We start from the raw sequence: 17,551 nt of genomic DNA, 5'->3' as shown, positions 1-17,551 counted from the left end.
AAAGTTAGGCACAGACTGAACAGCAGTTCCGCCTGCGTATCTCTTTTGAGAATTTGGCCCACTGTCTTTAAAAGGAGAGACATAACACCTGTCAGGGTTTTCTTGCTTTCTGTGCCCCCATTAGGTGAATTCACCCTCTCTATTTTTAATGATTACTATTATCTAAAGTGAAAGAAAATCCCACATTTTAGGTTGTCCCTAACAGAACAGTAAGGGAAATCTCCCAGTGGGGACAATAGTTCTGGTGACCATAGTGATAACTAGGGATTCTATCACTTTGTAGGGATTTCCTCTCACGTCCTGTTTTGGTAATTGGATAGTAAGTAAAGGGAAATCTCCCCTATGGGACACAGATGGCAAAAAAAGAGAAAAGCACCTGACAAGACTCCTGAACAAGCAGAGTTTGGTCTAAACCTGTGTCTGGGCCAAATGAGTTCTCATCCCTAAAGAGTGGATCTCCCCAACAGGGAAACGGGCAATAATAAAGACCCTAACCCCACACTGATCTTTTACTATATGCTTTTTTTTTGGGTTGCCACATGTCCTCTTTGCCTGGAATGCTTATTTGGTGGAGGGTTGTTGACATTTGGGTCAGATGTTATTGGATTGAAAGCTCATAGTTTAAAGGTTTTTGTGTTGAAATAACCCCTTTATATATATTCTTTATTTTACAATTTTAAATTTTATGGAGTACAGACCCCAATTTAATAGGTGAGAAATAGTCTCTTCTTTATTCTTTGGAAATGTGCACATTATACACAAAGGTCAGGTAAATAATAAGGGCAACTTTTATCATACTCTATGCTTATTATACAATCTGACTTCTGCAGGAGAGAGTGACTTGGTACGGAAAAGGCTTGGGATAGATATTTCCCACCTCGGCAGCAAGAATGGCTTGTCAGATAGACAGACAACGTATGACAAATCTCCTTCATCTTCTGGTTATTCTTCAGAGGAGGATTACAATGGTAAGGACTCCCGTACTATCAAAGAAATAAAGAGTATACTTTGAATAGAATGAAACGTGTGATAACCCCTGTGATGCTTTGTCGCTGTCTGGGTAAATTTACTCTTTCTATCTGTCCTGATGACATTGTCTCCATTACAAAAAGTGGTAAGAAATTTTCCAATAAGGACACTGTCCTGGTGATGACTGTTTAACCACTTAAGACCCAGACCAAAATGCAGGTAAAGGACCAGGCCCTTTTTGCGATTCGGCACTGCGTCGCTTTAACTGACAATTACGCGTCGTGCGATGTGGCTCCCAAACAAAATTGGCGTCCTTTTTTTTCCCCACAAATAGAGCTTTCTTTTGGTGGTATTTGATCACCTCTGCGGTTTTTATTTTTTTGCGCTATAGTCAAAAATAGAGTGACAATTTTAAAAAAAAATCAATATTTTTTTTTTCTTTTTGCTATAACAAATATCCCCAAAAAACTTTTTTTTCCCTCAGGTTAGGCCAATACGTATACTTCTACCTATTTTTGATAAAAAAAATCGCAAAAATCGTTTTTCGATTGGTTTGCGCAAAATTTATAGCGTTTAAAAAATAGGGGATAGTTTTATTGCATTTTTATAAAATATATTATTTTTTTTTTTACTACTAATGGCGGCGATCAGCGTTTTTTTTTTTTTTTTCTTTCGTGACTGCGACATTATGTCGGACAATTTTTGACACATTTTTGGGACCATTGTCATTTTCACAGCAAAAAAGTGCTATAAAAATGCATTGTTTACTGTGAAAATGACAATTGCAGTTTGGGAGTTAACCACTAGGGGGCGCTGAAGGGGTTAAGCATGACCTCATATGTGTTTCTAACTGTAGGGGGGCGGGACTGGACGTGTGACATCATTGATCGCCTTTCCCTAAATCAGGGAACAGACGATCAATGACGGCGCCACTGTGAAGAACGGGGAAGGTGTGTTTACACACACCTCTCCCCGTTCTTCAGCTCCGGGGACCGATCGCGGGACTCCGGCGGTGATCCGGTCACGGAACTTTGGACCGGGGAGCGCGCCCACAACTGGGCATTTTACAATCACGTACAGGTACGTGATTGTGCCCAGCCGTGCCATTCTGCCGACGTATATCGGCGTTAGGTGGTCCTTAAGTGGTTAAGAAGTGGTTTCCTCTATCTTTGGAACAGGAAGTAAAATCTCACTGATGGGTAACAAAAATAAAAAATGCCTGATGGGTTTTAACCCTTGTGTACTTTATTTTGTAAACTTAAATTTTTAGTCACACATTGGGTGGCTGAAACATTTTATCACAATAATACTGAAATCTAAGGTCTTAAATGTAAGTCGGCCCCAAAGCTCTAGGTGTCTTTGTCAGACTATTTAAGCGCTATGCAGATTCGAAGGGGCTTCTTTTAATCTGAGGATGCTCTCTTATGCTAGAGTTTACTCATCTCAGCACAGGCAGATTGGCTCCAGAACTTACAGCAATGCTGTCATTCGAAAATGGAACAAACTAGTGATTGTAAGGGCCAGAGGGGGACGTAAATCTCTGAAACTCCTGGAAGTTCCTAAAGATTCTGTCAGTAGGGGTAGCTCCACAAGAAAGCATAGATCAGAGGCATGGGTGGCAGGACAGGTTAAGAATATTTACATAGTTACAAAATTAGTCAAGGTAAACACTCAAGTCCATCTGGTTCAGCCAATAGAAAAAAAAAAGAATAAATTGAAAAACTTCCATATACAAAACCATACACGGAAGCCTCGTACACACGTACGAGATTCCCGGCGGTAAAAAGTCTGCCGGGAATCCCGAGAGGAAAACGGAGAACCTGCTTTTTTTTTTTTTTTTTAAGCAGTTTTTCTGTCGGGAAAACTGCAATGGAGCGTACACATGGACGGTTTTCCTGGCCAAAAGCTCTCATGGCAGTTTTCCTGATGGGGAAAACCGGTCGTGTATACAAGGCTTCACAGTTGGTCCAGAGGAATGCAAAAAAAAAAAAACCCTATAAAGCATGGTCCAATTTGCTCCAGTGGGGGAAAAATATTTCATGATCTCCCAGAAGGCAATTGATGGTGTTGCCTATAAATGTAAATATCCAATTGTTTAGTTCATTTAGGAATCCAGCTCTAGGAACACTAGCTGTTCAAGCAGTGCGGCCAGCTTAAATAGAAAGGTAGATATACTTGTTGAACTGGGATTGGGCGTGTAGCCATTTGAATCAACAGCAAATGAATAACCAGTTTTGATCACAAGTGTTGTGGGATTACAGCAGAACCTTGCAAGTTAATGCTGTAACTACATGTACCAGCATGCCTGCTGGGCTTTTGGAATAGAGGTGACAGATCTGCAGCAGCGCAGACAACCAGAGCATACCAAAACTTAAAAATTTGGTTGCAAAGGTTTTGATTACCTCAGAGCATTTAGGGTTAAAGTAGAACTACAGGTGAAACTTTTTTAACTTTTTCTTGGATAGAGCAAGGGAGAGTTATAACCTGTCTAGATATTTATTTATTTTCTCGCCATTTGTGTACCATTGCTGAGCTTTCACTTCGTGTGCCATAGCAAAATAGGAAGTGAGAGGAAATCCCTGCAAATTAAGGGAATTTCTTGGGAACCCCCAGGTCACCAGAACTAGTATCCCCAGATTTCCCCTCTATTACTTATCTGGGGACAACCTTCACTTTCAATGATAATGGTAAAGGGGACAAATAGAGAGGGTGAATCTCCTTAACAGGGGCACATGCAGCAATAAAAACTGACAAGCATTCTAATCCCTCTCTACTGCTGAACTACTTAAAGCGGTAGTAAAGTCCGCTTTTTGATTTATACCTACAGGTAAGCTTCTAATAAGGCTTACCTGTAGGTACAGTAAATATCTCCTATACTTGTTAGGAGTTATGTACTTTAGTAGCAGCCGGAGATATCATAGGCGCATGCCTCCTGAGAGAGCTGTTCTGCAGCTGTCACTCCTGTGTGCATGCATGGGAGTCATGTCATCACGGCTCGGTCATATAAACAGCCCTGAAGAAAGAAAAAACAAAAAACTGCGCTAATACGCTCAAAATTAGTACAGAAAATTACACTAAAAACAGGCAGCAGCTGGCGTGCGATACACAGAGCAAAACATACATACAAAACAAAGCCGCGCCAAAAAGGTAAATTACATTCAGGATATGGTGTAAATCAAGTCCATAAAGTGCAATTATCAGCATATGTCTCCAGATGACGACAAAGTTCATGCAGATATAGAATTCAGGAGTTCAGGTATTGTAATACTAAAGTGATCCCTTCACAGAAATGTAAGGCCGCTTACCAGAGGGCAAGCTTTATAAGCAGTCGGCTATAGCCCAGCCGCGGCCTTTGTGGACTTTCAGGAATACAAGGGGAGACAGGTCCCAAGGAAAACACCAGGCACGATCTCAGGCTCATCCGATTGTAGGAATGAAAAGAAAGTGCACCATAGCATAATTCCGTATAAAAAAAATTGGCATTTATTAAAAAGCGTAGGCGTACTTACAGACATCGATATAAAAACGGCATATAAACGAAAGTGCCGGCCGGCAAACTGTTGGCGCCCTTCCTCCTTAGCGTGGTGACGTCACTGCACGTCCTCCCAGACGCGTTTCGTCATCAATTGGACGTTCTCAATGGGATAGGGCGTACCAGTGAATCACCAAATATTTATAACCAAGCCTCATTGTGAAATGCAGGACAATAGCAGCGCTGACGCCATCTTAACTGTGGGAAAAGATGCCAGTACTCGGCGGTGCGGCGCTACACCCCCAAGAAAACAAATAATTGTTGAACTTCTTAGAAAGAAAATAGAAAAAAAGGGGAAAATACCTGTAACCGGACATTACCTTTTGTGTGACAATCTATTAATCAAAGGTCTCATTAGATGTTTCCATCTAACCTATCTCAAGCCGCGTGACCTCCACTCCCAAAGTCACAGTACTTGTTCCGTATACCCTACCCCCACCCAGAGCATTCCTATGTGACGCCAATGTACGATATTAAAACACCCCCTCTTTTCTTTACTGGGACAAGAGGGACTACAGGCGCTACATATATATGCTAAAACTAGAAGAGGGTTTAAAAAATATACCTTACTTATCCCAGAAACCCAATTGTTACCCTTACTCTCACAGGATTTAACCCATAAGTAACCCCCTTATAAATAAGTGTCTCCGAGGAAACTAAGTTGGATAGGAAAAAATATATGGATATGTACATAAAGGCAGCAACCATAGGTTGTCCGCCTCCATATCCTTATTGGTGACAGTGTATAAATTCTCTAATAACTGAGAAAAAAAATATTTTAAAGAGATATTATTTTGGGACCTCTCCTATTCAGGTACCAAAACCTTAAATAACGAGGATGATGTTCATCCCTCAATCATCTAAAAGTAAATTTTTTATCCTTAGTCTTTAAACATGGTATATAATGCGTACCCAATACTAAGGACGCACCTTCCCATGCAAAAAAGTGCTATAAGAAACAAGAATACTAAAAAAAATGTTGTACAAAACTTTTATAACGGTATTAAATGCTACCATTTTCTGTGCTATATAGGGGCGAATAAAACTCCGCCTACATAAAGGCAAATAGAACTCCGCCTACAAAAAACAGTGTAACGTGCATGTGTCAAAGAACAAAAATTATATACAGAAAGTAAAAAAGAAAAATGTAACGAGAATAAAATTAAAAATTAGAAATGAAAAAAATATATAGAAAAATAAACCAGAAGAGGGGGGACTAGGGGAGTTATGAACCGCCTCTATTGGTGCAAATCACAATGAGTTTACAGATCACGCATTATTAATAAACGCATTCACATCTGTTTCAATGTTCAACCCATAAGGGGCGTAGGTCTTTAAACGGTAAATCCAACCCATTTCCATCCTCTAAATTCCCCTTAACAGATGGCTCTCCCTCCAGTGTGGCTTGAATTTATCAATCCCTAAGTAAAGGGTATTTGATGGATCTCTCCTTTGTTTCAACTGATAATGGTTGGAAACAGAATGATTTTTGAATCCTGCCAGAATGTTTGATGTGTTCATTAACACGAATCTGGAAGGATCTTATGGTCCGGCCCACATACTGTAGGCCACAGGGGCACTGCAGTAGATATACTATGCCAGTGGAAGCACAGGTGATACAGGGCCTAATTTTATGTTCTTGCCCTGTAGCTGTAGAGGTAAAGGTGGTGACACACCTCTGTGGGCAGGAATTAAAAAAACAGACTCTACAGCGTTTGCACTTGTAGTATCCTTTCAGTTGATCAAAAAAACCTATACCCCTAATTGGAGGGTTTAGAACATTCACTGTGGATTGTACACCCCTAAAGATAACCTGTGGTTTGGATGGCAGGATGTCCTTCAGTACAGGGTCATTCATTGCTATATACCAGTGTTTGTTGACAAGTTGGGTAATACTTCTATGCTGGATAGAATAGGTCGTTATAAAGGGTACCCCATCGGGGACCTTTCCCTCCCTCCTAGTGGCCAAAACTCCATTCAAGGACCCCTGTAGGGACTCCTTTGAATATCCTTTCTCCAGGAAACGGTCTGTCAGTATATCAGCCTGGGCCAAAAATTGATTAGGATCGGAACAGTTCCTTCTCAGTCTGAGATATTGACTCTTAGGAACCGCCCTTAACCACGGCTCATGATGGCAATTGTTGGTATAAAGGAATTTCTGTCTGTTTCCTTAAAATACGTGGAGGTAGCGAATTTGTCATCCCTAACCTCAATTTTCAAATCCAAATAATGGATTTCGGTTTGGCTGGCTTCATATTTTAGTTGGGTCCCTCTCTTATTATTTAGGGATACCATAAAATCGGCCAAATCTTGGTGTTCACCGGCCCATAGGAGGAGGATGTCATCAATATATCTAGCCCAAAGGGCCACCTGTGGTATAACCCTTGAGTGGATGACATCCTCCTCCCACCTGGCCATAAACAGGTTCGCCAAACTAGGGGCATATTTAGCCCCCATGGCTACTCCTGTATCCTGTCTATAAAAATTATCATCAAACCAGACATCGTTAGATGCTGCTGCGAACCTCAATAAGGACATCACAAAATCTACTTGTTTAGACTGGAGCCCAGAGTCTCTTTCTAAAAAGCATTGGACTGCCTCAAATCCTAATTCATGGGGAATGATCGTATACAGGGAAGTGACATCCACTGTAACCATCCACATATTGGCTGTAGGGGAACGTCCAGAAAGAATATCGATAATATGTCTGGAGTCCTTGACCTACAACGGGATTTTCTTCACCAAGGGTTGAAGGTAAAAATCTATATATCTGCCCACCCGGGGCGTAATAGACTCAATCCCACTAACTATGGGACGTCCCGGGGAGCAGACCGGATTCTTATGGAGTTTAGGTAGGTAGTAAATGGTTGGGGTTCGGGGGGCCTTAGGTATCAGGTAAAGTTTTTCTTTAGAGGAGAGTATTCATTCATAGAATCCCCTCTCAATTAGTACCTCCAGATCCCTTTTATATTTGGCTTTGGGGTCACTTGGTAACAAAGTGTATGTATTGATATCATCCACAATGTTATGCATCTCTGTTAGATAATCTGCTCTATCCAGAATGACGATACCCCCCCCCCACTTTATCAGCTGGTCTCACCACCAGATCTTTGTTATTACAAAGAGAATCTAACCCTTCCTGGAGGGTCTTATTTAGTCTCGCTTTTTTGATCTCAATACCTTCCAGGTCCCTAATTAATACATCACAAAATATCTTAAGAGATGGTGCTAACCCACCTGGAGGGTTAAACAAAGATGCATTAGCTAAACCAGACTAAACATAACCATTGGACGCCAGATGACTTGCAGGTGAACTCCCAATCATATAGCGTTTTATGTTAAATTTTCTGATAAATTTATGAATATCCATATACGTGTTAAATTTATTTAAACTTTTGGGTGGCGCAAATTTAAGGCCTTTGTCCAAAATTGATTTTTCTGAATCAGTAAGTGCTTTGGTACTTTAAAAATACCATTTCCTACTATGTTTTTGTGCGCTTTGAGTGCACTGCACCGCCTCCCCCCTTTATTCCCTCTCCTTTTTCTCCCTGTCTTTTTACACCCTGGGTGGGTCTGTGAAAATCCCAATGTGTAGCTCCATTTGGGGCCACACTACCCCCAGGGTTAGACATTCCAACTTGACATTGGAATGGGGGAGGTGCGAACCAAGCTCCACTATTAGGTGTGGGATATTGAGACACATCTGGAGCCTGATAACCATCGGGGCCATCCTTATCCCTAAGAGGGGAAAAAGGAATTATATGTAGGGACATTGTAATCCCACCCGGGGTTTGCTTCCGAACGGCAGTATGAGGGAGATGGATAATCACCATCTACATACTGGCCCTGTCTCCAGTTATCCATACTGTCGATGAACGAGCCCCTCCCCCTGTGGTCACTCTGTCCCCAACCCCTACCTCGTGGCGGCTGTCCTTTTAATTTAGGTGCCGGACCTTGATAGTATGCCCCCATATTCTGAGGGACCCCATACCTGGGAGCTCCATAATGTGACCCAGTGTCATATGGTGTCACAAACCCGGGTTTTGGAGCCCCTGAAGGGCGTCCCTGACCTCTCTGTGAGGGCCCCCTGGTTCCTCCCGAGCCCCTTCTGGGGGAATGGTTGGCCTGAGGCCCTCCTGTTCTGACACTTGGGAAACTACATTTGGGGCCCAAAGGGGGTGCCTGTGGTTGACTAGTGTGAATGAGGGTGCTTCCTAAGCTATTGGAGACCTCTATCTCAGTGGAAACTAGTTTCATTTGTTCCTCCAAAAGCTTTTTCTGCCAACTAAAAACTACGTTACCGTGGTAATCCTCAAGATCCCTATTACATTTTTTTTTTTTTTTTTGGTACGTTGTTCTTTATCCTCTTTCTCAAAAAGATTCAAGAGGTTCAGAGATTTTTCTTCATAGTCATCCCCCTCTTTAGAGGGGTCTAACTTCTCTTTAAAAAGTTTAATCTCTTCATCAAGTCTGGCCAATTTAATGGCCTTTCTCTCTACCAGAAACCGGAGAAATCGGCCCTGAAGAAAGACCTGATGAAGACCGAAGCCCTGTCACATGTGACAGCGCGCCAATAGATGGCTTTGTTTTAAGGCAAGTCTGTCATAATGTGCTAGTATACAATGATATAAGTTACCTGTAATGAAGTATACATGCTGATGGTTGCTGAATAAATCTTTTGTCCTATGATGACCAGTCCTCTTCACAAATTTGAACATCCAGAGCTGTGGAGGACTAATCGTTTTGGGTCTAAAGTTGGCCATACACTGTTGGACCTTAAAGGGTTTGTAAAGGAATTTTTTTTTTTTTTAATCTTAATAGCTTCCTTTACCTTAATGCAGTGCTGTTTTCATGTCCTCATTGTTCGTTTTTGCTCTCAAGTTGCTGTAATTCTTCTCTGATCTCCACACTTCCTGGTTGTCTGTTTCCTGATGACCACAGTACTGGGAGCATTCTCTCTGTGGTCACTAATCAAGGAGGTGTAATTACTGTGTGTCTAAAACCCCTCAGCATCAATCAGTTTTGTTTTCCAAACCATCACTGCCCTGTATTGGCTCTGTGGCTCTGTATAGCAGAGAGGCAGGAAACCACATGCATCAACGAAACTAGAAACTACAGGTACATTATATGATTGATTTGTATCTATTTTTATTCGTTTTTAAAATAAATCAGTTAACTATTATGTCTCTATACCCTGTAAACAGTAATTTCAGCATAAAGATTTTTTTTTATTTACAACTCCTTTAAACCAGTTCCTGACGAACTGGACAATATTCACTTAGTGGGTGCCCTTTCAGCCCAAATCTGCCAGACATCCTTCAATTTAGAAATTGAAGAAGCCAGATGGAAAGTTTTTGGCCAAACAGAGGCTGCATCCTGTCAGATGTAGCCTCTGTTCTGGTACTTTGACAGAGGTGACGGGTGACGGCTGTTGAATTACATTAGGAGCAGCAGGAGATTTGTAAGCCTGCATGGAGGAATTGGCTTGATTTAAAAAAGAAAATTCAGCTTGCAGGCTAAGCGAAAAAATCTATAGGTGTATGGCAAGCTTAACACTGCAGTATATGTAAGAAGCTTCTGACTGAAGGCCCCCTCCTTCCCTCTTCTCCACTGACAAAAATCTATTAATTGATTTCACTGAATGTTAGTCTGTGAGTGGGGGAGGGGTGGGTGAATGACAGAATGTGTTGCATTCAATGAAATCAATAAATAGACTTTTGTCACTGGAGGAGAGGGTAGCTTCTCAAATACATTACAGAATGACTCAAAGTTCTTAACCCCCACAGCACTGAAACCTCAGAGCTGTGAAGAGAACTCGGTATAACAGGACAGAAGATTTTGTTAGGAACCATCAGCCTGCAGGATATGGCACATGCTTAATTACAGGTAGGTTATGCCACTGCAGCAGTAGGTAAAAAAAATGCATGAAGGTTAAAGGCTCACTAAAGGACATGTTCGTTTTTGCTCTGATGTTGCTGTAATTCTTCTCTGTTCTGGAAACTTCCTGGTTGTTTCCTGATCACCACAGTACTGGGAGATTTCTCACTGTGGTGACTAATCAAGGAGGTGTGATTACTGTGTGTCAACACCAATCCAGTTTCGTTTTACAAAGCATCACTGCCCTCTATTGGCTCTCTGGCTCTGTACATCAGAGAACCAGGAAACGGCAAAAACGAAACTAAACTGCAGGTACATTATATGATTGTTTTTTATCTATTTTTAATCACTTTAAAAGGAATCAGTTATCTATTATGTCTCTATACCCTGTAAACAGTCATTTCAGCAAAAAAAAAATATTCCTTTAGTGACCCTTTAAATTAAAAGTTCATCTGCATGTAGTTTCCTCTTGGTCCTTCTGCAAATACTTGTTGAGCCTGCCTGTAGATTCTATTCAATTTAATGCAACCTACTGAGATAGGGATTGCAACGATGCTGCACTGCTTCTGAATTCAGAACAGAGTTGCCACTGTCATGTGGACTACATTATGATGGAATAATATTGCTGCAGACCTTATCAATTGAAATTTAAAGCAATTTTTTGTCTGCTAAAGTAAAAGATATAGAAATAATTCAGAAAAGTGTTAATTAGTAGAACTTTGATTTTAAGAAATGTTTTAAATACAAAAGGACTGATGGACTGCAGTGGTGTGTAAAGTAAAGCCAGTCTTGTTTGCCATACCCTTCAATGACTCTGACAGCTCCCCAATGTAAAAGGAATACTTTAAGATTATTGAAGATGGAGACAACGGCATGGTAAACGGAGGCAAGCATATAGAGTACCCAAACTATCCACTCTGCCCCCCCTCGAGACCTGCTCTCTAGCTTCCTTGTCCCCTCCTCCCATGCTCTCTAGGACTTCTCCAGGGTCTCGTCTTCTGGAACTCCTTACCCCAATCTATCTGTCTACCTCATCCTCTGTCTGCCCCGAAAACTCATGCCTTCTAAGAAGCCTGTCTTGCCTCCATCTAAATAACTTACTTCTACCTTCTCATCAGCTTATCCATCACAATTGCCTTTTGTACCACTTGCCCTCCCTTTTAGTTTGTAAATGCATAAGCAGGACCCCCCTAATCCTCTTGTATTTTAACTGTAGTCTCCGTTTATATTTTTCACATAAATCCTGTATAATACTAGTAGAAATATAAATACACACATACATAATCACTCTTGAACATCATGCCATATATACATAGCATATATCAGTGTTTCTCAAACTTTTTTTGTCTTGTGGCACACCAAAAAGGTCTAAAATTATCACGGCACACCTGAAAAGATTTAACAACTTTTGTGGTAAAGAACTTCTTTATTTTTACATATTGTAGATGTAGAGGGTCAGCCTGGGGCAGGGTTAAGAAGGGGTTAATTGAAGAGGGCAGGTACTTCCCCTTTAGACCTGCTTATTTCCAACTGGGCTGAAAGTGGTGAGCTGTTTGAGTAGGAGAGAGAGAGACACAGCAGCACACTGTGTGAAAAGATCTATTGCTAGATTGTATACTTGCTGGGTGAGCTTATCCACATAAAAGACTGTAGCTCTGATTAGAGCCATAAACTATTGCCTATATGCTGCTGAACTGTGAGCTGTACCTGTGTGCACAACTGTGTGACAAGACAAGCCTGTCGTGTCTTCTGTTTGTTTTTGCCAGTGCTGAATAAAGCCATTTTTATTTCACTGGACTGTCTCTGAGCCCGCTGTTAACCCCTCTGATCTCATACAATATATATTTAGTTTTACTTTCGCTTGTTTTCAACAGTTTCTCTTTCAGAGTTCCAGACTTGATTAAGTATTTCTCCATTGCTAAACAATGAACAAATTCAAATTTTTATAAGCATCAAATTTGGAATGAAATGGTCTCTATTATTATAATATAATTGGAGCGATTGAGTTCTTACTTTACGAAAGGAACCAATGAATGACAGACTGACAGAGATTGCGTTTTTATATGTGTTACTTTTTTGAACTTTTGCAACATTGATTTAGCATTTGAAATTTTTTGATATTTTCAAGGTTTCAAAAAGCTAGCAATTTTTTTTTTTTTTCAAAACTCCCACGGCACACCTGAAAATCTCACGTGCCGCCACTCAGTTCTAGAATCATTGGTTTATATACATGAATAAAAACACTACAAGTGCTAAATATATTGGTATTCATCCCTTAATGAAAGAAAACCTACTTGCTTGTTCTTGCTTTCATGTTTAGAGATATTGTTCTTTTTATTAGGATGTTTTGTAGAAGTCCACTACCAACATTTTGACAGTGAAACTTCAGATTATATATTATTTTAGAAAGCCAAACACTTACTGTGTATTGTATATCCGTCACATGATATACTGTAAACAGCGGCATAATGTTTGCTTTGTCCTGTAAAAGCAAACCAGGATTCTGCAATAGTCTTTTTTTTTTTTTTTTTTTTTAATCTGATAGTACCTAAAAATATAGACTAGAAAATTTACACCGTGGATATTGGTGGTAAATACCATGATCTGGATACAATTGCTGGAAAAACAATTCTGTTACTCAATATGCTTTATATATGTGTTTATTATATTTAGTATACTGCTTTTGATTTTAGGCCACTCTCGTTCTCAAGAAGGTTTTTCTCGTGTCACTCGTTGGAAATGGTGGGCCCAGCAAATGAAGGAAGTGCCTTGGCTTTTGTTTTCCTATCCAGGTTAGATGTTTACTATACCTACACAATGAACTAATTTAATTTCTTCTGATTTTAGGGAAGAATGAAAAGTCCTTTTTACTCCAAAGTCCTATCCAGTACCGGAGACCAGTCCTACTCAACCTTTCCAAAGCTGAGACACTTTAGGCAAAAAAAATTTTTTGTCAGGCGTAACCTTTAGATCTCGTTTCTGAATCATTTATTTGAAGAAATATAGTCCAGACCTTGACTTAGGTTTAATTGGGGCCAATATTTAAATAAATAAGGAATGTTAGAATTCCCCAAGCACCACATTGATAGGGGAGTAGTGACAGCCGTATCGCTACTCCTGAGGCCAGCACAAACTAACAGGAACCGGGCAGGCCTGAAAGGATCCCAGGGATGCCAGTGCAGTGACGGCTCAGTCGGCAAAGGAAGACTTCGACCTCTGACTACCTCTGCTGAGCTCTTCATGAGATGATATCATCAGTCAGAGCCCAGCAGAGAACTGAGTAGAGGAAGTCTTCTTTTACTCTTTGCTCTTTGTTTACAAATGGCAGCAGTGATCATCTGTGCTATCACTGCAGTAGTATTCCTCCAGAGGATGCCCGGGTCTGTCTTTACATGTGTCTGGAGAAAGATATGTAGAGAAGAACAGAGAGAGGGATGATTCGTCTACAGGATTCCAGATGGATTAAGCAGCCAAGTATTAAGTACTAATGCCCCCCTCCCCCACTGACTGGTAGAGCCTCCAATCTTTCCCCACTAAGCACCAGGACCCCCTATCTCCTCCCACTAAGCACCAGAACCCTTCCCATCTCTATTGACTGAGAACCAGTGCCCCCTTGTCCCACCACTGAGCACCAGTACCCCCCCTGGTCCTGATCACTCCCTGTGTTAATTTATAACTGAAGCATAGTAAACTGTGTATTATGCTTTAGTTTATGAATTAACAGAAAGCCACTCGGCACAGAGCACTTCCCATTCGTTCACTGTCTAGTGCAGCTGAGGCTGCAGAGAAAGTGACTGGGGAATCTGTTCTCAGTCCCTTTCTATGTGTTAAAAGTGAGACATCAGGGGTCTGTTTAGACCTCTGATATCTCACTAAAGCCCTCCAAAAGGACTCCTAAAAAATTGTAAAAACTAATAATAAAAAAATAAAAAAAAACGAATGACACAGTTCACTGACAAAGTTTCCCCAACTTTGGGTTGAGGCCCATCGGTTGCATGCCATGGCTTTGAGATACCTTTGTACTCTAATTGGCTTCTGTTACAGTGGCCTCTTGCATGATTATTTTCTTAGGTTGAAAAGAAAGCTGTCAGGGTACCAGTAATGGAAAAATATTGCCTCCATGATAAGTGTACTATTGATATCAGACCGTTAAAGCCAGCAAGAACCATGAGCTCTTGGAACAGGATCATTGAGCAAACAGAGGACACATATTAATGTGAGCAGGGTGTACAGGGATTTTAACACTATAAATCTGGTCATAAATACCTGGTGTTCAAGGCTAAATGGTGTGTTAGCCAGCCAACAGACAGTCACTTGTATCTGTAGGTTTTTGTGTCAAGTGAAGTAGAAAAAAAAATCACTTTATATTTTTGTTTAAAGCTTCAGGCCTCATGCACACAGAACTTAAAGGGGTTGTAAAGACAAAAATATTTTCCTCTTAAATTAAAGTCTGGCAGTAGCTGATAAAGTAAAAAGTAATGTTTTGCATTATAACTAGTTTGATACCTGTTGAAATCGAGCTGTTTTATTCACCTCCGTCACTCCTGAATCATTATTCTCGCTGACTTCCTGGTTTGCGGTGCGCATTCATTCTTGCAACATCACGGCTTAATGGGAACTACAGTTTCCATTAGGCTTAGCCCCCATGCCTGTGAGGGATAAGAGAGCATCTTCACGCAGGGCTGTAGTCATAGGGAGGTGGTGAGCACATTCTGCTTTCCACCATGCAAAATGGCTCAGATGCTGGTGGAAAGCAAGAAGAGGAGAGACAGGAAATGGCATTTTTAAAACCTGGATTACTGTATTTTGGAGGTCAAAAGGAAAAACAAGGTAAGTAATATTTAAATGCTCTAGCTTACAGCAATCAATTGATCCAATAAAAAACGAACCTTTAGTGTTCCTTTAAATGGGGTTTGACATTTTTTTTCTCAGTGTCTAAAACCCCATCACCTGTGTGTTAAAAAGAGTAGATTTTGGTCTGAAAAAAACCTTTGTAAGCTCAATTAAACGCAAGGCACATTTTGTGCTTGATCATCCATTCCAATGTGTAGAATACATTGATATATGGGCCAATGGAATCCATTAACAGTTAAAACAATCCAGGGGAGGAAAATAAAATCTGTGTGCATGAGGTCTAAAAATGTAAACAAGAACACTGAAATAATAAATTTAAGTGGATGTACACCCACCTTAATTTGACCTAAGCACATATATCTGCAGTGTTTTCTTATCTCTCTCCAAAGCCTGTGAGTTTCTGCTGTTTCATTCTGTGTTATCAGTATGATAACTTCTGACAAGTTCTCTGAGGTGGAAGATAAAAGCAGCTGAAAATTTGTGCCGTGGGTTGCTATAAATTCTACCTATGTGGAGGGGGTGCCTTTCCTCCAATCAACTGTCTCCTACTGTAAGCCAAGACTACACTCCCAGTGTAGTCTTGGCTAAGTGAGGAAGTGGAAATTCTAACACAATGTATGAAATTCTAAAGAATATAGTAAAATAGTAAAACTTTTATGTAGGGAGATTTGTATCATCTGAGCTGTTCACTTCACTGGGTATATGTGAGGGTTTACATCCACTTTAAAGTATTGTGGGAGATAAGTGTAATGGAAAATTTACATTTACCACTGACCGGGCTTTTTTAAGGAAGAGCGCTTTCAAAACAAAGCAGTAATCAGAAGCATGGAATGCTATGGGGACAACTTATGTCATTTTATATATATACCCGCTACCAAAAAAACTTTCCTTTTTTTATTATGGACTTTACTGGTACTAGAGAGAGACTGTCACACACATATTCTAAAATGAATGTATTTTTTACAAAAATAGCAGTAGAATTATTTTTTTTAAAACATTGAAAAATATTCTTAAATGCGGTGTAAACCATATTAATGAACTGTAACAAGTTATCTTTGCTGTATGATCCAAGAGGTCGACGCGTTTACCAACAACCAGCTTCCTCAGGTCCTCCTTAGTTTTAGTAGCAAAGAGAAATGGCCTACTCGAAAGAAAAAAATATATACATAAGCAACATAACACATAATATTGAGTTTTGGGTACAAATTACTAAGCATACTATGTCACTTATGCATCACATTAAGAGTATAGCTTTCAGATGGTGACAAGATCTTCAACGTGGATATATCTCTTAATTCTTATTGTAGTCAATGGAAGTAAAGAGGGAAGGGGTGAAAATCCCAGCCATAGGTATACTTAGATAAAATACCAATTACCTGCAAGCACCAAATATGTTCAGATATTTCCCTTAGAACCTCCCCACAAGGGGGGCATAAAAGGCCATACGAGAGTCATTCACAAAGAAACGAATAACCCATAAATCAAAGGATTCCCCCTACATCCACCACCGCAACTCCTCTTTCTTAGTCAGAACGGCCATATAGATGCCCTTTCAGCCTCCATTATTATACTTTTGGGGGGTCCTTATTGACCATAGATAATTATAACTATATCCACATACCACCTATACCCATCCTGCCACCAGAACAAGCAGAGTCCCAAACATGCATATTGTGGACGAATTATATATGCAAGCATTTTTAACTATATGTACACAATTCAGTTACACATACTTAGAGCTATATGATATTTATACATCAAATAATATACAAAGTCAAATAGTATATGTATCAATTCTAAACTGTCTTATTTTTTAGACCGACCAAACTATACCCACAAGGTATATTTTTCTCAGAGAGGGTTTAAAGCTCAAAGCGTCATTTAGGCCTGGCGGGGTGGTGGCATTAAGATTATAAATCCACCTTGCCTCTCGTTGTAATAGTTTTCTATTAACATTTTCCCCTCTTGCGCCATCATACTCTTTTGAGAACAGTGAATTTGACCATAAAGGTTTCATGATTATGTTTTTAGGGCCACGTGTCTGCCTATACAAGTGTATAAAAGATTTTTTCTGTAAGGCCGCGTACACACGGTCGGTTAACCGATGAAGCTGACTGATGGTCTGATGTGCCTACACACCATCAGTTAAAAAAACGATCAAGTCTAACGCGGTGACGTAAAACACAACGACGTGCTGAGAAAAATGAAGTTCAATGCTTCCAAGCATGCGTCGACTTGATTCTGAGCATGCGCGGGTTTTGAACCGATGCTTTTGCATACTAACCGTCGGTTTTGACCGATCGGTTAGGCGTCCATCGG

General features: G+C 40.3%; 1 protein-coding gene across 4 annotated transcripts in view; it reads left to right on the top strand.

Annotated features, from left to right (window-relative positions):
- Positions 1-17,551, top strand: part of SUN2 (Sad1 and UNC84 domain containing 2) — a 115,290-nt gene that overhangs the window by 40,492 nt on the left and 57,247 nt on the right. For all 4 annotated transcript variants that reach the window (XM_040359485.1, XM_040359486.1, XM_040359483.1 and 1 more), the window contains exons 5-6: positions 831-968; positions 13,072-13,170. In XM_040359485.1, coding sequence (XP_040215419.1) covers positions 831-968; positions 13,072-13,170 — 237 coding nt within the window. The remainder of the gene's footprint in view (positions 1-830; positions 969-13,071; positions 13,171-17,551) is intronic.

Source organism: Rana temporaria, chromosome 7 (genome assembly GCF_905171775.1).
Source record: "Rana temporaria chromosome 7, aRanTem1.1, whole genome shotgun sequence".
Taxonomy (NCBI): Eukaryota; Metazoa; Chordata; class Amphibia; order Anura; family Ranidae; genus Rana; species Rana temporaria.
This window is presented reverse-complemented; position numbering and strand designations above follow the sequence as displayed.